Source organism: Acinonyx jubatus, chromosome X, assembly GCF_027475565.1.
Source record: "Acinonyx jubatus isolate Ajub_Pintada_27869175 chromosome X, VMU_Ajub_asm_v1.0, whole genome shotgun sequence".
Lineage (NCBI taxonomy): Eukaryota > Metazoa > Chordata > Mammalia > Carnivora > Felidae > Acinonyx > Acinonyx jubatus.
Window position 1 is genome coordinate 67,965,466 of NC_069389.1, and position 26,319 is coordinate 67,991,784.

General features: G+C 35.8%; 1 protein-coding gene and 1 pseudogene across 2 annotated transcripts in view; both read left to right on the forward strand.

The window, feature by feature from the left end:
• LOC106983764 (uncharacterized) overlaps positions 1 to 21,605 on the forward strand; it is a 415,282-nt gene extending 393,677 nt beyond the window's left edge. For both annotated transcript variants that reach the window (XM_027053762.2, XM_027053763.2), the window contains 2 exons: positions 15,774 to 18,388; positions 21,244 to 21,605. In XM_027053762.2, the coding sequence (XP_026909563.1) occupies positions 15,774 to 18,388; positions 21,244 to 21,282 (2,654 nt within the window). In that variant the 3' untranslated portion in view covers positions 21,283 to 21,605. The remainder of the gene's footprint in view (positions 1 to 15,773; positions 18,389 to 21,243) is intronic.
• Positions 4,453 to 5,045, forward strand: LOC113597482 (chromobox protein homolog 3-like; annotated as a pseudogene).
• Positions 21,606 to 26,319: the final 4,714 nt, after the last annotated feature.

Genomic DNA, 26,319 nt, shown 5'->3' on the forward strand with positions numbered 1-26,319 from the left:
AGCACCCAACTCAATTTCGGCCCAGGTCATGATCTCACCAGTTTGTGAGTTTGAGCCCTGTGTCAGGCTCTGCACTGACAGTCTGGAGCCTGCTTAGGATTCTGTCTCCATCTCTCTTTGCCTCTGTCTCTTTCCCTCAAAATAAGTAAATAAACTTAAAAAAAATCTTTATTCCACCTTTGTACCTTCTTTTATAAATTTCTTCCTTCTCAGGTCTTTTTAATTCTGTCTATTGCTTATTCAAACTGTTGTCCCTTGACCCTGGTTGCTGTGGACAATGCTTGTTTCTTTAAATGCTTTTAGTAAAATCTACCCAGGACGCTCCTCAGCCATGGGAATGCTCCAAGTTGGACAAGGAAAAATGAAGTTCTTGCAGCAATCCATCAGGGAGCCAACAGACAAGTTGAAACTCACAGCTACAACTCTGTAAAAATACTAAATATCTTGTTCCCTCTCATAATAGCAACTTTCACTGTCAATGAAGGCTGTCATCCTCATTGTCACCATTGATCTGCAGTATGGAAGATAACTGAGCAGTTTAAATGCCACGGCACTTTTTATTACAAAGCAACAGCTTTCTTCATCAAGCTTTGTTTTGATTTTTGTAAGTTTTTTATTCCGTATTTCTTTCTTTTTTTTTTTTACTAGTTTAATCTGGTTTTTTATTTGAAGAAATCACATTCACATTTAGTGCTTTCTTTGTTAATAATAAAAGAGTAATGATGCAGAAGTACATATGGCATACTAATTTAGTAAGGGCTGGTGTATCCCAAATAAAGTGTAACTTTTTATGAAAGGAAAAGGCAAACTATCGCCTGTAGGCCAAATCCTGCCTGCTGTCTATTTCTTTTTTTCCCCACTATCTTTTCATATGAAATTTATTGTCAAATTGGTTTCCATACAACACCCAATGCTCATCCCAAAAGGTGCCCTCCTCACTACCCATCACCCACTCTACCCTGCCTCCCACCCCCCCCCCATCAACCCTCAGTTTGTTCTCAGTTTTTAAGAGTCTCTTATGCTTTGGATCTCTCCCACACTAACCTCTTTTTTTTTTCTTCCCCTCCCCCATGGACTTCTGTTAAGTTTCTCAGGATCCACATAAGAGTGAAAACATATGGCATCTGTCTTTCTCTCTATGACTTATTTCACTTAGCATAACACTCTCCCGCTCCATCCACGTTGCTACAAAAGGCCATATTTCATTCTTTCTCATTGCCACGTAGTATTCCATTGTGTATATAAACCACAATTTCTTTATCCATTCATTGATTCCGTATTTCTGAAGTAGTTGATTTTAATAGCTTTTGCTACCTCATGACTTGCTTTGCAGAGGTATGGAGTCCTGTAGTGCCTTTTTACTACTCCAGTTTTAGTGATATCAGCCCTCTTGTGTAGTTTTTAAAAGTAAGGTATTTTGAAATATCATTAGTAAGAAAAACTAAAAAAAAAAAAACCTCAATTATATAAGTGTTCTGATTTCTATATAACAAAATTATAAGCTTATCAATGTTTTTTTTTAAACAATTACTAAAGGGACACCTGGGTGGCTCAGTCAGTTAAGCGTTCGACCTTGTCTCACATTATGATCTTACAATTTGTGAGTTTGAGCCCCATATAGGGCTCTGTGCTGACAGCTCAGAGCCTGGAGCCTGCTTTAGATTCTGTCTCTCCCATTCTCTCTGCCCCTCCCCCACTGATGCTCACACTCTCTCTCTCTCAAAAATAAATAAACATAAAAAAATTTTAAATAAACATTTATTAAAAATTGAGAATCATGAAAATTCGGTAAATGGAAGAACTCTCAGTAAAAGCACTGCTGTCTTTTTACTATCTTCATAATTAATTTCTAAATCTATGCCTAACACTAAAGAAACTAACAAACACTTCTTTTTTTTGTTTGTTTGACTACTGACAGTGTTTTTATCCACCCAATAAAATAACGTTGTAATCCCACCCACACCCCTTACCATCCACACCTGTTGGCACCAGCCTAGAACAGCTCCCCACCCCCAACCCCCTCTGATGTGGCTGGAGCTTGAGGCTTACAGGGCCAAAAACCACTGCAGACTGGAGACTGGAACAGCTTGGAGATGGTGGATAATAGCTATTCGAGTCTGCAATTAAAAATGGTATTTGTTGTTCTCTGACGTATTTCACTTAGAATAATACTCCCTAGCTCTATCCATGTCATTACACATGGCAAGATTTCATTCTTTTTAATGGTTGGGTAATATTCTTTATATATATATATATATATATATATATATATATATATATATATACACACACACACACACACACACACACACCCCATATCTTCTGTATCCATTCATCAGTTAATGGACATTTTGGCTCTTTCCATAATTTTGTTATTGTTGATAATGCTGCTATAAAACACTGGGGTGCATGTATTCCTTTGAATTTGTATTTTTGTCTCCTTTTTGTAAATACCCAGTAGTGAAGTTGCGGGATCCTAGGGTAGTTCTAATTATTTTCCAAGTTCTTATTTCAATTCCAGCTAGTTAACATACATACAGTGAAATATCAGTTTCAGGTATAGAATTTAGTGATTCATCACATACATACAACACCAGGTGCTTATCACAAGTGCCCTCCTTAATACCCATCATCTGTTTAACCCATCCTCCCTATGCTCTCTTCCTCTCCAGTAGCCATCAGTTTCATCTGTATAGTTAAGAGTCAGTTTCTTGGTTTCCCTTTCCTTTTTTCCCCTATGCTTATTTATTTTCTTACTTAAATTCTGCATATGAGTAAAATTCCATGGTATTTTTCTTTCTCTTATTTCACATAGCATAATACTCTCACATTGTTGGCAAATGGCAAGATTTCATTCATTTTTTATGGCTGAGTAATATTCCATTGCACATATATATATATATATATACCACATCTTCTTTATCCATTCATTAGTCAATGGGCATTTGAACTCTTTCCAAAATTTGGTTATTGTTGATAATGCTGCTATAAACATTCTGGTGTATGTATCCCTGTGAATTAGTATTTTGTGTCCTTTGGGTAAATACCTAGTAGTACAATTGCTTGATCCTGGATAGTGATATTTTTAACTTTTTGAGGAACCTTAATACTGTTTTCCAGAGTGGCTATATCCATTTGCATTCTCACCAACAGTGTAAGAAGTTTCCCTTTTCTCCACATCCTCACCAACACCTGTTGTTTCCTGTGTTGTTCATTAGCAATTCTAACAGGTGTGATATGATGTCTCATTATAGTTTTGATTTGTATTTCCCTGATGATGAGCGTTGTTGAGCAGCTTTTCATATATCTGTTAGCCATCTGCATGTCTTTTTTGGAAAAATGTCTATTCATGTATTCTGCCCACTTTTTAAATGGATTGGTTTTTAGGTATTGAGTTTGACAAGTTTTTGTATATTTTGGATAGTAACCCTTCATCATATATGTCATTTGCAAACATATTCTCCCATTCCTTAGGTTGTCTTTTAGTTTTGTTGACTGTTTCCTTCACTGTTCAGGTTTTTATTTGGATGAAGTCCCGATAGTTTATTTTTGCTTTTGTTTCCCTCACCTGTGGAGACGTGTCCAGTAAGAAGTTGCCACAGCAGATTTCAAAGAAGTTACTGCCTGTGTTCTCCTCTAGGTTTTTGATGGTTTCCGGTCCCACATTTAGGTCTTTCATCCATTTTCAATTTATTTTTCTGTATGATGTAAGAAAGTGGTCCATTTTTGTTCTTTTACATGTTACTGTCCAGTTTTGCCAGCACCATTTGTTGAAGAGACTTTTTTCTATTGGACTTTTTTTCCTTCTCTATCAAAGATTAATTGACCATATAGATGTGGGTTCATTTCTGGGTTTCCTATTCTGTTCCATTTATCTATGTGTCTGTTTTTGTGCCAGTATCATACTGTATTGATCACTACAGCTTTGTAATATACCTTGAAGTCCAGAATTATGATGCCTCCTGCTTTGCTTTGCTTTTTAAGGATTGCTTTGGCTATTTGGGGTCCTTTGTGGTTCCATACAAATTTTAGGATTGTATGTTCAAGCTTTGGGAAAAATGCTGGTGGAATTTTAGTAGGGATTACATTAAATGTGTATATTTCTTTGGGTAATACAGACATTTTAACAATATTTGTGCTTCCAATCCATGAACATGGAATGCTTTTCCATATGATTTCACTCACATGTGGAATTTAAGAAACAAAACAAACAAGCAAAGGGAAAAGAGAGATGCAAACCAAGAAACAGACTCTTAATTATAGACAACAAACTGATGGATACCAGAAGGGGAGTAAGTGGGAAAATGGGTTAAATATGTGATGGGTATTAAGGAATGCACTTGTGATGAGCACCAGGTGTTGTACATGAGTGTTGAATCACTGTATTGTACACCTGAAACTAATATTACACTGTGTGATAACTAACTAGAATTTAAAGAAAAACTTTTAATAATGGCTTCCAATAAAACTACATTGCAAAAAATGGGAAAGAAACAGAATGGAAAGAATAAAAAAAGTAGAAGAGGCATACCCAGAAGAAGTTTGGTGGAAAAAGTACTGAACCAATGTATAGTGAAAGGGAAGATGGAGTATTTCCTGAAGTGTAAAGGACTTACAGATGCTAATAATACTTGGGAACCTGAATAAAATTTAGATAGTCCAGAGTTAATTGAAACATCTTTTTAAAAACAATAATGTTTATTTATTTTTGATAGACTGAGAGACAGAGTGTGAGAGAGGCAGAGAGAGAGCGAGACACAGAATCCAAAGCAAGCTCCAGGCTCTAAGCTGCCAGCACAGAGCCCTATGCAGGGCTCAAACTCACAAACCATGAGATCATGACCTGAGCCAATATTGGACACTTGATAGACTGAGTCACCCAGGCGCCCCAAAGCATTTCTTAATTATCAAAAAGCTGACAAAGAAAAATATGGTACACAAAGAAAATATCTGACAGTGAATCTGATGATAATAAAGCAAAGGAGAAAGAGATGCTGCTGCTAAGTCAAGAGATTTTGCCATAAGTCTTGATCCTGAATGAATAATTCATGCCACAGACAGCAGTGAAAAATTAATACTGCTCATGAAATGAAAGACTCAATGAGGCAGACTTAGTTCTGGCAAAAGAGGCAAATATAAAGTGTCCTCAAATTATAATTGCTTTTTGGGGGTGCCTGGGTGGCTCAGGTGATTAAGCATCCAACTTCAGCTCAGGTCATGATCTCACAGTTTGTGAGTTTGAGGGCTGTGTTGGGCTCTGTGCTGACAGCTCGGAGCCTGGAGCCTGCTTTGGATTATGTGTCTCCCTCTCTCTCTGCCCCTCCCCTGTTCACGCTATCTATCTATCTCTCAAAAATAAACATTTGAGTCTTTCCACCTTGCTGAGTGTGGCAGCTCGAGGGGCCTTCACCACCACGCACTGGGTCCTCACAGAGGACAGGAAGATCCAGCAGCAGTTCCCGTGCATTTCCAAACCATCGTGTGCATTTTTAAAAAACACAACTGAAGATGGTGATTCCTGGGGGACTGAGAGGGGAAGATGGCAGCACAGGAAGACACTGGGCTCACCTCGTCCTGCTGATTGCTTATATTCCATCCACATCTGTGTAAATAACCCAGAAAACCACCAGAAGGCTAGCAGAAAGGACTCTCAGGAGTGAAGCATAGACAAAAGGACCACAGAAGAGGATATGAAGGGCGGAGAGGCAATGCATGCTACATGGACTGGTGGGAGGGAGCCAGAGCAGTGGAGGGTAACCCCACCACGCAAGGCAGAGCCACTGAAGCCTGGTTTGCAAAAGCTGAGGGGCCAGACTCCGTGAGTTCTGGCAGCCAGCGGGACTTAACATCTGGAATGTTAAAAGTAAACAGCTCTGCTCTCAGAGAGTAGGGAGGGCAAGAGAACACCAGGAGGGAGAGTTGTTGGGCCCTGGAAGACAGAGCTCAGCTCTGACGGGGAACAAAGGCACTGGAAAGAGCCATCTCCCTCTCCCATCCCCCAGCCAAAATTCCAAAGGAACCAGTTCCCATCACTGAACTTGCATCGCACAAACGCCCAATGCTGTGCTTCTGCGGATCCATCCCTCTGATGGGCCTGCCTCCCTCCCAGTGCTGCAGGGCCACTCACTCAGGGGACCACTGAAGGCAAAGCAAGCTGAGCCTGCCTCTCCCACCCCTGTGCACCTTCTGGATCCACCCCGGCTAATACACCAGATCCCATAGAAGCAACACCACAAGCCTGGCAGTGTGCAAGTAGCCCAGACAGGGGCCACACCACTCCACAGTGAGTCCTGCCCCTGGGAGAGGGGAAGATAAGGTACACACCAGTCTGACTGTGGCCCCAGCAGTGGGCTGTGGGCAGATATTGGGTATGACTGCGGTCCTGCCCACCAACACAAGTTTTGAAAACTCATCTTTGACAAAGCAGGAAAGAACATCCAATGGAAAAAAGACAGTGTCTTTAACAAATGGTGCTGGGAGAACTGGACAGCAACATGCAGAAGGTTGAAACTAGACCACTTTCTCACACCATTCACAAAAATAAACTCAAAATGGATAAAGGACCTGAATGTGAGACAGGAAACCATCACAACCCTAGAGGAGAAAGCAGGAAAAGACCTCTCTGACCTCAGCCGTAGCAATCTCTTACTCGACACATCCCCAAAGGCAAGGGAATAAAAGCAAAAATGAATTACTGGGACCTTATGAAGATAAAAAGCTTCTGCACAGCAAAGGAAACAACCAACAAAACTAAAAGGCAACCAACGGAATGGGAAAAGATATTTGCAAATGACATATCAGACAAAGGGCTAGTATCCAAAATCTATAAAGAGCTCACCAAACTCCACACCTGAAAAACAAATAACCCAGTGAAGAAATGGGCAGAAAACATGAATAGACAATTCTCTAAAGAAGACATCCGGATGGCCAACAGGCACATGAAAAGATGTTCAACGTCACTCCTCATCAGGGAAATACAAATCGAAACCACACTCAGATATCACCTCATGCCAGTCAGAGTGGCCAAAATGAACAAATCAGGAGACTATAGATGATGGAGAGGATGTGGAGAAATGGGGACCCTCTTGCACTGTTGGTGGGAATGCAAATTGGTGCAACCGCTCTGGAAAGCAGTGTGGAGGTTCCTCAGAAAATTAAAAATAGACCTACCCTATGACCCAGCAATAGCACTGCTAGGAATTTACCCAAGAGATACAGGAGTACTGATGCATAGAGGCACCTGTACCCCAATGTTTATAGCAGCACTCTCAACAATAGCCAAATTATGGAAATAGCCTAAAAGTCCATCAACTGATGAATGGATAAAGAAATTGTGGTTTATATACACAATGGAATACTACGTGGCAATGAGAAAGAATGAAATATGGCCTTTTGTAGCAACGTGGATGGAACTGGAGAGTGTGATGCTAAGTGAAATAAGCCATACAGAGAAAGACCGATACCATATGGTTTCACTCTTATGTGGATCCTGAGAAACTTAACAGATACCCATAGGGGAGGGGAAGGGGAAAAAAAAGAGGTTAGAGTGGAGAGAGCCAAAGCATAGGAGACTGTTAACAACTGAGAACAAACTGAGGGTTGATGGGGGGTGGGAGGGAGGGGAGGGTGGGTGATGGGTATTGAGGAGGGCACCGTTTGGGATGAGTACTGGGTGTTGTATGGAAACCAATTTGACAATAAATTTCATATATTGAAAAAAAAAAGAAAGCTGAGTAGCCATACTTATATCAGACAAACTAAACTTTAAATTAAAGGCTGTAAGAAGAGATGAAGAAGGACATCATATAATAATTACAGGGTCTATGCATCAGGAAGAGCTAACAATTATTAATGTTTATGCGCCGAATACAGGAGCCCCCAAATATATAAAACAATTACTCACAAACATAAGCAACCTTATTGATAAGAATGTGGTAATTGCAGGGGACTTTAATACCCCACTTACAACAATGGATAGATCATCTAGACACAGGTTCAATAAAGAAACAAGGGCCCTGAATGATACATTGGATCAGATGGACTTGACAGATATATTTAGAACTCTGCATCCCAAAGCAACAGAATATACTTTCTTCTCGAGTGCACATGGAACATTCTCCAAGAGAGATCAAACGCCGGGTCACAAAACAGCCCTTCATAAGTATACAAGAATTGAGATCATACCATGCACACTTTCAGACCACAATGTTATGAAACTTCAAATCAACCACAGGAAAAAGTCTGGAAAACCTCCAAAAGCATGAAGGTTAAAGAACACCCTACTAAAGAATGAATTGGTCAACCAGGCAATTAGAGAAGAAATTGAAAATATATGGAAACAAATTAAAAGGAAAATACAACAATCCAAATGCTTTGGGATACAGCAAAGGCAGACCTGAGAGGAAATTACATTGCAATCCAAGCCTAACTCCAGAAACAAGAAAAATTTCAAATACAAAATCTAATAGCACACCTAAAGAGAAGCAGAATGGCAAAGACACCCCAAACCCAGCAGAAGAAGAGAAATAATAAAGAATAGAGCAGAAGTAAACAATATAGAATCTAAAAAAAATTGTAGAGCAGATCAATGCCAACAAAAGATGTTTTTTTTGAAAAAAAAAAAAAAAAACAAAATTGATAAACTTCTAGCCAGGCTTCTCATTAAGAAAAGGGAGATGACCCAAATAGATAAAATCACGAATGAAAATGGAATTATTACAACCAATCCCTCATAAATACAAGCAATTATTGGGGAATACTATGAAAAATTATATGCCAACAAACTGGATAACCTGGAAGAAATTGACAAATTCCTAAGCACCCATGCACGTTGAAAACTCAAGCAGGAAGAAATAGAAAACTTAAACAGCCCCACGCCAGGGAAGGCATTGAATCAGTTATCAAGAATCTCCACCCTGGGGGCGCCTGGGTGGCTCAGTTGGTTAAGTGGCCAACTTCGGCTCAGGTCATGATTTCGCGGTCCGTGAGTTCGAGCCCCGCGTCGGGCTCTGTGCTGACAGCTCAGAGCCTGGAGCCTATTTCAGATTCTGTCTCCCTCTCTCTGACCTTCCCCCGTTCATGCTCTGTCTCTCTCTGTCTCAAAAATAAATAAACGTTAAAAAAAATTAAAATAAAAAAGAATCTCCACCCCGCAAAAAGGCCCAGGACCAGGTGTCTTCCATGGGAATTCTACCAGACATTTAAAGCAGAGATAATATCTATCCTTCTTAAGCTGTTCCAAAAAATAGAAAAGGAAGGAAAACTTCCAGACTCATTCTATGAAGCTAGCATTATTTTGATTCCTAAACCACACAGAGACCCAGTAAAAAAAGACAACTACAGGCCAATATCCCTGATGAATATGGATGCAAAAATTCACAATAAGATACTAGTAAATCCAATTCAACAGCATATAAAAAGAATTATTCACCATGATAGAGTGGGATTCATTCCTTGGCTGCAAGGCTAGTTCACCATTCGCAAATCAATCAATGTGATACATCACATTAATAAAGAAAATAAAAGAAAAAAAACCATTTGATCCTGTCAATGGAGGCAGAGAAAGCATTTGACAAAATTCAGCATCCTTTCTTAATAAAAACCCTCTAGAATGTCGGGATAGAAGGAACATACTTAAACATCATAAAGGCCATTTATGAAAAGCCCACAGCTAACATCATCCTCAATAGAGAAAAGCTGAGACCTTCCCCCCTGAGATCAGGAACACGACAGGGATGTCCACTGTCACCACTGTTGTTTGACATAATGTTGGAAGTTCTAGAATCAGCAAACAGACAACAAAATGAAATCAAAGGCATCAAAATTGGGAAAGACAAAGTCAAGCTTTCGCTTTTTGCAGATGACATGATATTATACATGGAAAACCTGATAGACTCCACCAAAAGTCTGTGAGAACTGATACATGAATTCAGGAAAGTCACAGGATACGAAATCAATGTACAGAAATCAGTCGCATTCTTATACACTAACAATGAAGCAACAGAAAGACAAAGAAACTGATCCCATTCACAATTGCACCAAGAATCATAAAATACCTAGGAATCAACCTAACCAAAGATGTAAAAGATCTGTATACTGAAAACTATAAAAAGCTTATGAAAGAAATTGAAGAAGACATAAAGAAATGGAAAAACATTCCGTGCTCATGGATTGGAAGAATAAACATTGTTAAAATGTCAATACTACCCAAAGCAATCTACACATTCAATGCAATACAAATCAAAATTTCACTGGCATTCGTCTCAAACCAGAACAAAAATAATCCTAAAATTTGTTTGGAACCAAAAAAGACCCAGAATAGCCAAAGTAATATTGAAGAAGAAGACCAAAGTGGGATGCATCACAATCCCAGACTTTAGCCTCTACCAGAAAGCTGTCATCATCAAGACAGCATAGTATTGGCACAAAAACAGACACATAGACCAATGGAATAGAATAGAAACTCCAGAATCGGACCCACAAAAGTATGGCCAACTAATCTTTGACAAAGCAGGAAAGAATATCCAATGGAAAAAAGACAGTCTCTTTAACAAATGGTGCTGGGAGAACTGGATAGCAACATGCAGAAGAATGAAACTAGATCACTTTCTTACACCATTCACAAAAATAAACTCCAAATGGATTAAGGACCTGAATGTGAGACAGGAAACCATCAAAAACCTAGAGGAGAAAGCAGGAAAAAACCTCTCTGACCTCAGTCGAAGCAATTTCTTACTTGACTCATTTCCAAAGCAAAAATGATCACTTGGGGCCTCATGAAGATAAAATGCTTCTGCACTGCAAAGGAAACAATCAACAAAACTAAAAGGCAACCGATGGAATGGGAAAAGATATTTCCAAATGACATATTGGATAGAGGGCTAGTATCTAAAATCTGTAAAGAACTCACCAAACTCCACACCTGAAAAACAAATAATCCAGTGAAGAAATGGGCAGAAAACATGAGTAGACACTTCTCTAAAGAAGACATCCAGATGGCCAACAGACACATGAAAAGATGCTCAACATCACTCCTCATCAGGGAAATACAAATCAAAACCATACTCAGATACCACCTCACGCCAGTCAGAGTGGCTAAAATAAACAAATAAGGAGACTATAGATGCTGGAGAGGATGTGGAGAAATTGGAACCTTCTTGCACTGCTGCTGGGAATGCAAACTCGTGCAGCCACTCTGGAAAACAGTGTGGAGGTTCCTCAAAAAATTAAAAATAGATCTCCCCTATGACCCAGCAATAGCACTGCTAGGAATTTACCCAAGGGATACAAGAATGCTGATGCATAGGGTCACTTGTACCCCAATGTTTATAGCAGCAATTTCAACAATAGCCAAATTATGGAAATAGCCTAAATGTCCATCAACTGATGAATGGATAAAGAAATTGTGGTTTATATACACAATGGAATACTACTTGGCAATGAGAATGAATGAAATATGGCCTTTTGTAGCAACGTGGATGGAACTGGAGAGTGTTCTGCTACGTGAAACAAGTCATACAGAGTAAGACAGATACCATATGTTTTCACCTTTTTGTGGACCCTCAGAAACTTAACAGAAGACCATGGGGGAGGGGAGGAAAGAAAAAAGTTAGAGAGGGAGACAGCCAAACTATAAGAGACTCTTAAACACTGAGAATAAACTGAGGGTTGATGGGGGTGGGAGGGAGGGGAGGGCGAGTGATGGGCATTGAGGAGAGCACCTTTTGGGATGAGCACTGGGTGTTGTATGGAAACAAATTTGACAAAAATTTTCATATTTAAAAAATAAAAAATGTTAAAGAAAATAAACACACCTGTAAACATAAATAAATAAATAAAGAAAGAAAGAAAGAAAGAAAGAAAGAAAATTTAAAAAATTATTATTGCTTTTTATGATGAGAGACTAACTTGACATTCTGGTCCCAAAGTGAAGTTCAGTGATTGCTTGTGTTTCTTTGGGCCTTGATTTTAATTTATTAGTGTGAATAGATAACATTCTAATAAAAATCAAGTTTTATTTTCAAGTAGTATTGGGGAAGTTGTTCGGGTTTTTTGTTTTTGTTTTTGTTTTTGCATCTACTAGATACTTTGAACAAATAAAGGCTTTCTGTAATTACTTTATCAGAAAATAGTATTTGAGACCATGGTATATTATTCCCCTGCATTCGAGAACAGTTTTTCTAAATACTGGGAGAAATCTTCATAGATGTTATTCAATCAGAATTTGTGTTTAACTCCTATACACCTAAGGACCATTCTGATTTTTTTTGTTTTTTTAGGCGTCTGTGTGTGTGTGTGTGTGTGTGTGTGTGTGTAAAAATATATACGTAGAGGTTTTCTTTTCTTTCCTTCTTTCTTTTTTTTTAACATTCACTAAAACAAAAACAGCATTTAATAACCATGGATAAGCCCATGTTTCTGGAATAGCAGCATTTTCAGAAACTTTAGAAATAAATCACTTAAAGTTAAATTGAAAATTCCTGAAGCTTTAACCTTTCAAGTTTTGTAACTAATTGGACAACTTAAATATAATGTAAACAATTTAAATTGGACAGTTTAAAATCAGCCATATTAGTATCCATATCCAGATCTATAGTCATTTAAATACAAGTTTATTTGCAAGATCCTTGAAAGGAAAATGTCATCACTACCAACAACCTCCCCACCCAAATGAGAAAACTAATCAAGTCCTGGTGTGTTTTATTTAGGTAAACAAAACTTAAATGGACATTAAATGTTCCTCTTAGCACACCATTCCTTTTCAAGAAGTTGAAATCCCTGTGCTATATTGACTAAAAGGTCATGATTCATGAAATATCTAAGACTTCTTTCATGGAAACCTAATAATAACCAGATGGTTAGAGATGTTCGCAATTTAAGACCTGCTGGAATAAATGGGTAAACAAACTTCTGTAATCTAAATTCTTGACTTGCATTTTTATTCTTTACCTCAACTCCTTCCTTACATGTAGGTTCAATCTTCTCAGTATTTGAGTTACTGGTTCAGCAGAAACCAGAAAAAATAACTTTGTAGTAATCAGAACGTCTCCAACTGTATATATTGTTTACTTTATTGTAAATACTGGTAAACAGTGGTCAATAAATATTTTTCTATTCTTTTACAAAATAAAATAAGATAAAATAAAATACAGTTGTCGCCTTTCATTTGAATATCAAGTCTTTTTTCAAAGTTAATGACATGAGTATCAATTACATATCATTCAAGCTATCACAATTATAGTAATAATAATTGTCAATTTGTAGGAATTTGCACTTGTCATAATCTTGCTGTGTCTATAGTTTGTTTTGATAACTATTTCTTTAATTATATTTAAATAAATACTTTTTTTAGTAACAACATTTTATGATGAATCAGCTTTATTTTCACTCTATGAAACAGTGTGGGAAATATAGCTATTGGACTTCTTGGAACAATCGTACTGTAATTCTGTATATAAATTTAAAATGCCTAAAATTTAGTCCTTATAACTATTCTTCCCAACTTTCAGAATATTAAAAAATTAACAGAATAGTTCAAAATTGGCTACTAGTCATTAGGTATATAAGATTCACAAGGGGAAAAACTAGTACAACAATCTCCACAATATTATATTTTTGTATCTTGAGAGAATAGAAATACCTAACATTTATAGAGTATCTCATCTAACCCATACAACAGCTTTAAAAGGTAGATATAATTACAATTGTTTTAGGCTGAAGAAACGATGGCTTTTGAATGTTGTATAACTTGCCCAAATCATATCACTAACACATGATAGAACCAAATTCTCAAACACAGGCTGTTTGAAAACCAGCGATCTTTCTTACACACATAATATTGAGTCCTCTAAATCACATAAAAACCACTATTATTCTCTGATAATGTCATTAAGAGTCTACTATGTTGTCATTTATTCATTTCTATATCCTCCTTTAAAAGGCATAAAAAGAGTACTTCTGATTGAGATCTCCACTATACACCCAATGCATTCTGTGCTGTAGCCACACCAAACTCTGCAAGTACAGATAATCATGTATAAATAAGTTGATTTTTATTTTTCTTATGCATATTAACATATCCTTTGGCTTTTGGAAGTCAGAAATACATCTTCAGGCTTTAAATGAGAGATACTTTCTTGATTATAATTTAAGTTCTCTATCTCTATAGAGCAGCCTGAGTACTGCTGTCAGATATGCATCTCACTCTTAGTTTTAAGATATTAGTTTTAAGATAGTTTAAGATATCAATTTAGTGATATAACTCTCATATTTGATATGACATTTTTCAGTGTTCTTTTCTCATCAAGAACCTTGTATACCTTGAATACCCATATACTTCCAATTTGTTTTACAGCCATATTGTTTATAATTGTTTTAGTATATTTGACTATTATCTTGAATGTGAATAAGTACTACAAATAGCAAAATTACATCACTTTTTTGTTTCTGTCAGGCTCTAAACCCCTGTCACTAATTTATAATAATAGCAGTGTATGAGTAAAATATATAATACGTGCTGTTGAATACCAGACATTAATACCACTTTCCTTCAATATTTGTTTATACATTGCTTGGGATAGAAAATATGTAGTTGTGCTTCTAGTATTTACTATAAAACATACAAATACTATCAACATCTCATGTCTTTTGCATTACATGAGCACCAGTGAATGCTATCATGTTATCAAAAGCAACATAATGACTTCATGTATTTACAAGAATATGAGCTCCTTTTCTTAGAAATAAATCTGTGAGGGTTATACAGTAAAAAAAAAAGTTTCATTGTAGATAATGTCATATGTAGTATACCCTATTGAATACTTTTCAGAATGTATCTAATTTAAGTTGTCTCTTTTATAAATGCCTAAAGAGTATGCAATTAAAAATTTATCTTAAGGATTCTATATGCCATTAAAGGAAAGTTTATGAAAAGACATATCTTCTCTGTAAAAAGTCACTATCAATTTCTAAGTGGAAACTACCACCCAACATTCTTTGACTCTTTCCCAAGTATGATTTTATGTTTAGTGCCAAAACATAACAAAAATGTCTTTAAGACCTTGAGGAAATGGTAGAAGGAGGTCTTCTTTTGTTGCTTTTTATTTTTTTCTTGACCATTTACCTAGAAAACAATGACATTTACTGAATTTTTTAGTTCAGTTTTATTGGTAAATGTCTATATTTTCAGAATCATGTTCCAATGAGTTCATGATAGCTACAGAAATTTATCCTTGATAATATCAGAAAAATTTGCAATTTTGACATACATATCAAGCCAAAGAAAATTTTTGTCTCCAAGCATGGAGATGGTATAAATTACAGGGATTATATTCCAGTAAATAATAAATAGCTAGTATTTCTGGAAGCAAAATGAAAAAGATAATGCAGATCTGTGGTAACCAAACTTTCTAAAGTCAGTTTTATTTTGGACACATTGTGCCAATGAATTCCTGTTAAATGAGTTATCTCCTTAAAAATAAGCTCTCTGAATCTGAGCAGTATAGAAATATAAGATGAATTTTTTTCATTTTTTATTTGTTAATAAGAAATATAAGATAAAATCTTTCATTTTTTTATTTATTAATAAGCTCAAGATGACACCTACTTGAGCAGAAAATTTAGGATCATGGCCTCCTTTTGAAATACCAGTTAACAATAATCTATTGAATAAAATGGCATTTTTTCTTTGCACATATTTGTGTTGTAATGTGAATGTCAAGGTAAAACTTTATTATTTATTTGTTATTTTTGCTCATGTTTTATTCTCTTCCTAGCAGTTTCCAGAATTCACTTTGTAAGATATCTGAGTGATGACAAGATTGTGAGATTTAAAGAAGTGTCTCCAACTCTCATTGGCAATCATAAGTCACAGCAAAAGCTAAAGGAAGAGCACAGCCAGAGCCTCTCAGACCCAAACACATTCACAGATAACAAGTATCACAGAAACAGAAGGCACAAAATTTCTGTCTGTAAAAGTTGTTGCAAGGACTATCAATTCCCACAAAATTTTCAGAGTTCCCAGTCTCAAATGAATCCTCTTAATCTTCTAAATGCTGAGGATTATACCTCCAAAGTCTCAGCACTTCTCTGCCACCCTATGTCCATGAGCCCTCAGTATGCTGTACACCCCAAGACTCACAGAAATAACACATATTCTTTAGACACTGGGACTCCTATATGTTCCAAATGTTTTATGGAAATTGGTAATTCTCCTTTTCATAAATGTCTTGTAAACTCTGATGATGATTCAGACCCTGATTCTTCTTTACATCTCCAAATTCCCTTGGATTCTAAATATTCTCTGAACCTCAAATCTATTAGATATCACAAGACTTCTTGGAATAGCCCTTTATCTCGATCCCTGGATCCTAAGCATTCTGTGGGCTTTTGCTGTCCTTTACACCGGGAGGATTCTAAATATTCCTTGGGCTCAAGTTCTTATTTACATTGTGAAAGTTGCTCAGCTGTCCAAAATCACATAGGCTCTACTGCTACCCATACCTTTCCCATGAATCCTCAAAATACTATGAGCTCCCATAGTACACTTGGCCCAGACAATGTTATCAACACCAGCAATGTTCCTGGCCTTGAAAATGAGGGCATGTTTAACCTTACTGCTAAACTTGAAAATGAGGCCAAACCTGACAATGATACTAAACTGATTACTGCTAGAAGCCTCAAAGATAAGGCCAGTGCCAATGACGAGCCTCTTCTCAAATATGAGACAGAACATGAAGATGAGACAGACTCTGAAGATGAAAAAGATTCTGAAAAGGAAATAGACTCTGAGGATGAAAACAACACCAAAGATAAGAAAGATCCCAAAGATAAGTCTGACCCTGATGACAGTGATTCCAAAGATAGCAATGCTGAACATAATGCAGACACAAACAGTGGATCTGATCCTGGTGGTGATGCTGACCCTACAGGTGGAGCTGATTCCAACGGTGATGGTGATTCTAACAATGGAACTGACTCCAACAATGAACCTGACTCTAATATTGATGATGCCACTAAAAATGATGCTAATTCCAAATACAGCACTGATACTGATGGGGGAAAACATACCATTAATTCAGATAATACCCCTGGCCTAGACAATTGTGTTGATCAGGACTGTACTGTTAACTCCAGCAATGGCACTAGTACAAACTCTACCTCTGTGCTGCAGAATGGAACTGGCCTGAACTACACTTCTTGTTCCAATAATGGTTCTGGCACTAACAATGCCACTGGATCAGGCAATGACATTTGCCCCAACAATGGTACTAGCCCCAACAATAGACATGGCTCTAAAATCAATATATCTGGCCTCCAAAACAATGCCCCTGACCCCAAAAATATCGTATCATGTCCCAACAGCCCTGATTCCAGCAACAATGACTCCCGCCTCAAAATCAATGGTCCTGGCCTGAACAACAATAGCCCTGGCCCCAATGACAATGGCTCTGGCCTTAAAATTGACCCTGGATCTAACTACAATGTCAGCCCTAGTAGTGCTATAAGCCACAATAGTGCTATTAGTTCTAACAAGGATGCTGACTCCACGTATGATACAAAACCCACCATTGCTGCTGGACACAACTATGCAGCTGTCCCAAACTATGACTCAGACCATGACTGTGTCTCAAGATTTACTCATGCAGTAGGTTCTATCCCTCTAGTCAACCCCAACTATATTGCCAAAAACAGTTATGCTGCCAGACACAGCTCTACAACTACTACTGCCAATGTCATTGACACTAGCAATACAACTAGTTGTAGTGGTGCTGTTAGCCCTAGCTATACTGCTGGCACCAACTGTGCCTCAGGCATTAACCATGACATTAGATTGATTCATGCCTTTGAATCCAACTTTGTCACCAACTCCAACTATGATGCCACAAATACTCATAATGTTCATAATTCCACCAGTATAAGCAATATTAATAATCTGTCTGAGCCTGAATTAGAAATTGGTACCAGTTCCTCCATTCCTAATATTGTTTATGCTAACTCCCCCACTTTTGCTGCTGGCACAAACTATACTTCCACTCCTGAAAGTTTGATCACCTCTGAATTTTCTGATTCATCTAAGCTTGGTATAAATTATACAGTTGTTGATAACCACAAATTTGGTGCCTGCCTCAAGGACTCTTCTGGCTCCATGGATTCTTCTAGCTTTAATCATACCACTAAGTCCAAGGATGTCCTTGATGCCAAGGAAGTTGGCTTTTTAAAAGATTTATCCAGGATCCAGAATACAATTGGTGTCAAGTATCCTGCCGATTTAAACTTTCACTCCAATTCAAGTATTCCACTCCCTATTTTTGACATTATAGTAGAAGCTGAACCACCAGATGTTGTGAAGTTTGCTGTATCATCAGGGGCTGTGAATCTATTTTTTAAGGTAAGTTTATATAAATGTAGACTTTGATTTTCTTCTCCATTTCCTACAATTCAGAGTGTTAGGTCACTGAACAGGACCAAGAGACTTCCTTTTTAAAATTTACTTGAATATGTAAGCCATGGAAGAGAGGAGAAAAGATGTCCAGTATTACTTATTTTTTGACTCCTGTAGCCAGAAACATGGTTTTCCATTTGAAAGATACATGTGCTATACAGCTGGTAAATAGAAACATGGCTTTGATTGCACCGTGGCTGGCTCATATACTACCTCCATCAAGGTTACAAATAGCCAAGTATTGGTTTCATCCCTCTATTTGCATAAAGAGTAAAGTTAAATGAATCTTAAATACCATAAATCAAGACATTTGAAACTACTATCTCCAAAATTCCCATTTTATAAGGAAGCTGGCAAAAGTATTATATTCTAATTTATAATTTAAATAAATATAATTTTACTGTTTTTTCACGTATTAAGAAGCAAAGAACCCTAAACTTTTTCTACTTTTGACTTAAAATTTGCTTTATCTTATTTCTCCTGAAAATAAGTAACATTATATTTTTAATCTTTATCAAATATTTCTTCTAGAACTCTGAATTGTATGCACAAACTAAGATTGCTATATGTTTGCAAAACTATTTTTGATACCATCAACTAATATTCATTCTGGTGAAGCTATACCAACATACTGTCATTGAGACGTAATTAAGTTGGTATATAATTGAATTTTAGTCTTATTAGACACCGTAAACAAATACATTTAATTTGGATTGTAGGTCTGTGTGCCTAAATGTGCAACTTGAAAAAAATTACTTTGTTTTCTAATAGATGTGTAATTGAATATAAATGTACATTTTAAAATAAAACATATATTCTTATAGCCAAGTGAAAGTACAAAATTGGTATCTCTCTAGTGCTTTTACTTTAATAGAGAACAATTTTGTGATTTTTCCAAGAGAACCACCTCTCTGGAAACAGTTGTAAATACCTAGTATAGTTGTATTACTCCACCTTATATAAATTTAAGGGTAATGTCCAATAAGTAACAAAAATAATATTGTTAAGATACAAGCTTCAACACCAGAAAAAAGAGATACTTTTCCTAGTTGTTTTATACAAATGAACTTTTATAGTAGTATGAAAACTTTTGAAGTATGTTTATTTTATGGCTTTGATGTTTTTGGATTAGTGAAAATATGGTTATCATAAGTTCTAGTTTACTAGTTAAGGAACACTTTACAGTTTGAATCCTAGTATATAAGAATTGTTTCCTAAGTATGGGTATGTGAAACATATCATGTTAATTTTAAATGAAAATTATCTTCAAAGTAAGGCATTTCCCTCTCCCCAAAAAATAATCATGTTTTTCAAATAGAGGATGTACACAAACAGAGAATTCTTCCCTCAGAGCCTTTGTATTTCCACATTTTCCTGGTTTATCACATCCTTTTCTATATCTCCATCACAAACAACTACAATGAGGATAATGGAGGTATGTTCCCCATTAAAACAAATTAAGAAGTGAGAGAAACTCATTTTAAAAGCTATAAAACTTTTCTACTAACCATAAATGAATCAAACAACCAACTTAACATAAGAATATATAGTCAAGCCATTTGTACCATCTTCATTCATTATTTCAATAGGCACTTAATAATTAAGCAGTGTAGAAGGCTCAAAAAATATGCAAAGTAAAAAACATAGTGCCCTTTAAAGTGCTTTTAACCATTTTCTACCTTAATGGGAAAACAAGTGGCTATTGGAGAATAGAAACTATGTGAAGACAAATAAAATGGCATCTCACTGAGTTTCAAGAATGTTTAGAAAACATTTTCATTGTTCAGATCACATGTCACCAATGTATTAAAATAGTTGGAAATATGTGTGCATTAATTATTATACTGTGTTGAACTTTTCAGAAATAACCAAACAAGGTCACAACTCTTGAAACTATCTTCCTTTTTGTGAGGGTTAACATTGACTTCCATGGATAGTGGTTTTAGAACCATGTTATTAAAATCCTAGTATCATTTAATAAGTTATCTAGAAATTATTTACAATTCTGAAGAAACAATATGATTCCATATAAAATAGATAAGAGTAATACCCTATCTTAAACTTTGAAAATAGATTTTATTTATAAAAAATCATGCAAGCATTTAATTAGTTGAAGTTCTTGACAGCATCCAATGTACTTAATAAAAATTGCATTGGGGTCATAAAAGAAGTGGTAATCTCTGATGTATTATATATTTAAAAAAAAATAAAAAAATGATTCAGTAGTGATATGGAAGAAATTTTTCATATAGTATAGTCTACTATAACCAGAGTGTTTTAAATACAGAGGTATACAAGTCTTCTTAGTGACAGATGTCTGAGCATATCAAATGTGTTATGCTTTTTGTACCAAAGTTCTCTTAAATTGGTATTTCTAGTAATTGTCTCAAAATTAAGTCTTTTGTTTATAAATATCTTGAATATTTGAGGAAGTCTACAGGTAAGTCTTGGTTCAGGAGAGGCTAAATTCATAGTATAATGTTATCAAATGCATTAACTGAAGTGGCCAGAAGTTTTAATATTTTAATTTCAAAATGGTCCATGCAAGTGTATCATTTCCTTTCTGATCATAGAGCCATTAAGATACATAAAGAGGTTTAATTCTTCTGCTTAATATTCATTGAAGTAAATCTTGTTTAAACCTAACCTTTAGGCATATTTATGTATATTGTACCAATATACTACAGATAATCAAAGCAATGCCCTGCCTTGTAGCTTCTTAATTAAGTATGTTTGCATACAGATAAACAGTTTTTCTATTTCTAGCTTTTTAAAAAGTGATATGTTGTGTTTTGTTACAGTGGGAGACAAGCTTTCTGGGGATTTTCAATCTAAAATAACAACAAACCATCTCCTATCCAAATATACTGTCAACTTGCTCAAGGTCTTTTAATTGCTGAATTTCTTTACTGAGGTCATCTGTGCACCAAACCTTTCCATAAATTCACTCCTTTATACATCAATTTGATCATTTCTTCATAATACTAAAGTGTTTCCCAGGTATCCTATTGCTGGATTCCTTGTTAGATAAGCTAGGGTCCTGAAAGTGTTTAATCAAAATATGGTGAACTAAGTTGGCATCTCTTTTTGAAATGAATTAGTAAAAGATCTCAAATTGAATGTAACTGAATAAATAATATCAAGCAAATAAAAGTGTTCCTCCTGCCAACCATGTGTTCTTCTCATTGTTCTTTGAATAGTTTGGGAAAAAAACAATTGTTGGTTTGTTAAAAGATCAAAGTCTTAGATTGAATCCAGCCTTCTTCCTTTATCTGCACCATGTATAGTTCTATGACCCAACCATAAATATATAATGACCCAAGTGAGCAGTCCAAAGCAAAACCAGTTATCCCAAGTTCAAAGTAAAGTGCACTTTATTACTGCCACCATTACCGAAAATCTGTGCCAATGACCTTCTTTCTGTAGGAATTTCAAAGTTATATATTTTTCCTGATGCCTCATGAGACTTTGGCCTAGCCTCCTCAAATTTAACCACAGGATCAATGATGAATCTTATCTGAGGAGATAAAGAAAAACAGACAACATCAACTTGAGTCCAAAAATTGGTATAGACAAACTTAGGAGAACTTTAAGACTATCACTCAACATCATAAATTTTAAATAATTGACTAAAGAGACATTTTATTCTCAAAAAGATTTCACTAGATTTTCAAATATCACAAATGTTTGCTACAGTGACACCAGTGTAGATGTGGTGCATTCAACAGCTGCAGGGTCTGTGCAGTATGCCATGTTTTCCAGGTTTGGAAACAAAACTGAGGCAGCTGTGTCTGAATTTATTTCATCTTCTACTTGAGGGACAATTAATAAACTACATTTTCCAAAGTTTTTAAGTCTGAGTTTGGATGTATTGGGTATCAAAGACAATAAATGTGAAATGATTAAATAAGCAAAGTATGAAATTTCAGTTTTTGTCTCTCATGAGTCATGTCAACCAATCCACTTCTAAAGATACCTAGATTCATTAAGTGGAATGTTTATGGGATATAAACTGTTGACCCATTGTAATAGAGTCCCTCAGTAAAATGAAGAATGTTGATAAGAAGGTAGTAGCAAGAGGGGATTATATTTGAGGTAAAGACAAAGGAAATAATGTCATACGGAGAAAGAGGGATATTGTGGAATAATAAACATGATTGCAGTAATCTTTGTTTTTTTTACCATATCGTTGAATCCCAATGTGTTCTAGCTAGTCCAAGTCCATTTGAAAAAATATTTTTCTTCTATACCATCCTTTGTATTTCCTGACCTGTCCCTATCTCATCACACACACACACACACACACACATGCACACACACACACACACACACACACACACACACACACAAACAGAAAGAGAGAGAGAGACAATTGCAGACTTTTTAAAGTTTCAAATACCAAGAATATAAGCATGCTACATTAACAAATGCTCACTTGTTCACCACCAATTTCTGTTTTTCCTGTTCTGAGGTCACTTTAACACCCCGATCTACTAACTCCATTCAGAAAGCAACAAAGCTGTCAAGCTGTTCAAAGTGTACTTCCTGATTGCTGATTCTTGAAAGTGAGTCTCCTAATATATCCACTACCACCTCATTTTTATCCTGTTACAAAGAACCTATACAAATACACACACATGCACGCACACACACACACACATACACACCATTGATAACTTGTTCTGCTTTTGTGTCACTTTGAGAACCACAGCCATCTGAATTTCTACAGTGGTTTTAGTAAGAATATCATTTTTATTACAAATAATACTTTTTATAAGAAGTTGGGAACAATCTGTTTGTTCATACTTACTATCTTGGTACTCCCTGAATAAAAGAATGACCGATCAAGTTGTAAATGAAGTAGAAACAATAGAAGAAACAAGCACCAGCACTATCTTATTTCATCACATAAATATTATACCACAAGTGGACACTGTTCACAGCCAAGAAGCATAGTTCATCTTACATGACTACACAGTGATAGATAATGAGACAAACAAAATTTTATCCTAGGCCTTGATATGACCATTTATAGATAGTTGCAAAAGGCTCTGAATCAGAATAACATTGCTAATTTTGAGAGTTTAAAGCAAAAGTGCCAAAAAAATCAGTTCTCAGTATGAGTATTTCCGTGGCTTTCTACTAGTCTTGAATATATTTTAGAAATAGAATATGTTACATAACAAAGACATCAATGTTGAAATTAGAAAATATATAAAAATACATAAACTTCAATGCAAGTCTTCAGGCAGCCATTTCATAACCAACATTTAATAGCACTTACTGTCTGACATGCATTCTTGAGTTTTACATGTAATAGTTCATTTAACCCTCTCAAACAACCTGATGAAATTACATCGTTTACTTTATTCTTATTTTACAAATGAGGACTACATTATGTAGTAAAGTAGCCTTTTTATGATCACACAACTACAAAGTGAAAAAAGAATCAGAGTCTATAATGAAAAATTTAGAGTTAATTTTATATATTGAAAATAACATGTAATTAAAGGTGTCAAGCGTAGTAAATATTGTGTTAACCTAATGTTATCAGAAACCCAGGTTACAGTCTTATAGTTGTGATTATTAGATAATCAAAGTAATTTTTTGGGCATGGGTCTGTAGCTTTCAAGGGTCATGATATCTAGTATTTTATATTAAATAATCAAAATTATTCTGATAAAAATATTTTTTTCTTTCATTACAACTTTTAACTCCCAAGTTTCTTTTTATCCTATTGTTGCAGCTCAACCTCCAGACAGGTAGCAGATAAAACCTTGACCCTTGATTAGTGAAAAGAATACCTTGAAATGGAAAGGACAAAAGCACAGCCAAGAAGGTTTGAGGATATGAGCAAATAACTTCAAAAATTGCAGCGATCCCTGAACAATGTTTATTATATGTTTATTATTTTATCCCTTCCTCATTGCATGTCCATGGGGCCAACAATGTTGCTGCAAAATACCATGTGACAATCACCCCATTCATCCTATTTGCTTCTGGCAGATTCTGAAATAAGAAAAAAGACACATTGTTTTCCTTTCTAGCCACTATATAAAAATTATTTTGTATTGTTAATGATTCAAAAATGCAGTTATATTTTCCATCCATAAATTCTCTTCATCTTTTGTATAAGTCTCTGTCTCCAGAAGAAGATGATCTTAACTTTTAGTAAATCTCATGACAGATGTTTTTAATATTGTGATGTCCAATCTAGATTTGATATCAGCCATAATCAATTGTTATTTTATTGTTAATGTTTATTATTGTTATTGTTTTATGAATGTGGTGCACATAATTAAAATAGTTGAGACTCATCAGTATCTTGGAGTCTTAACTTACAATTTATCCCATTCAACCTTGCTAAACTAGAAAAATTGATAACATATGTCATTTACCAAGAAGTTTTAGATATGAATGAATTGGATGCAATAAAGCTGTCTCTGGAGCTGCCATAAAGCAACTCAAAAAATGTTACAGATTTTTTATAGCTCATGGAAAAAAAGCTGAAAATATAGTGAATTAACTAAAAGAAGCCTACATTTCTTTCCTTTACAGTTAGAAACAAGGGCTGGGTTGCCAGGTTTACTAAAAAAAAAAAAAAAAAAAAAAAAAAAAAAAAAAAAAAAAAAAAAAAAAAAAACCAAGAAAAAACACTTTTTGTGACGAATTAACACCAGATACACTTTGAGGACTACAGGACACACAGGCAATCAAGCCTGATGACCTACCAAAAATTTTTATAAGACCTCCACTATTTGTCACCACTCTCTCCGTATGCCTCATTTTTATTATTGAAATTCAACCCTCTGCTCCATCGAGGTGAATCTCCCAACTTTTCCCCTACATTGACTTACTTGTATATATAGGCACCATATTCTTTTTGGTACCTTCCCTCAACTCAAAATCTATCTCATCCATAAAGCCTCAGATTTCAATAAACAATATTGCTCCTTCTATTTTCAAGTTTCTATTCTTAAAGTCAGCTAAGAAAGATCATTGCACATTTGGGGAAACCACCCATAGTTTGGTATGCGTATAATACCTGGTGTGATGCGCTGATGAAAAGTTAGATTGGAAAAACAAGCAAGAGAGGTGCCTGAGTGGCTCAGTCAGTTAAGCGTCAGACTGGCTCAGGTTATGATGTCGCAGTTTGTGAATTTGAGCCTCACATGGGGCTCTGCACTAATAGCGCGGTGCCTGCTTCAGATCCTCAGTCTCCCTCTTTCTGTGTCCCTCTCTCCAAAAAATAAAAACATTTTTTAAAAAGTAAGCAATAAAATTGTTTGCCATATTAGAAAATTTAGACCTCATCCCAGAGGTAATGGGTAACCTTTAAAAAGTTTTAAGCATGGTAGCAATGTGACTGCACTTTAGAGAAATAACTCTAGTGGTGGTGTGGAGGATGGGTTTAAGGAGAAGGGACAGGGAAAAAGAAGGATAGAACATCTGTTAAGACACAGTTATGGTGGTCCAGAATCTAATTCCAAAGAGCTTGAAATAAAACAGTAAGTAGTAAGAATGAAGAAGAGAATACACATTTGAAAGCTATTAAGACAAAAATGGCTGGAATACTGGATTATTTGATGTGGGAGGAAAGGAAGTAGTAAAAGCTTAGTTCAATTCCCAGCTTTCTGATTTGGGAAGATGATGGTGCCACTAAGCAAGTTGAAATATAAAGAAGGAGAATGGAGATGAGGTGGTGGCAGTGATACCAGTTTGTGACAAATTAAGATTGAGATTCCTGAGTAACAACTAGGTGCTGATGTTCAAAATTCATCTAAAATAAGCCCTGACCTTTAATATACCCCAGATGTAGAAGAAGGGGAAAAACCATGTTTATTGACATTGCATTTATATGTAGGGTTAGCAATTGC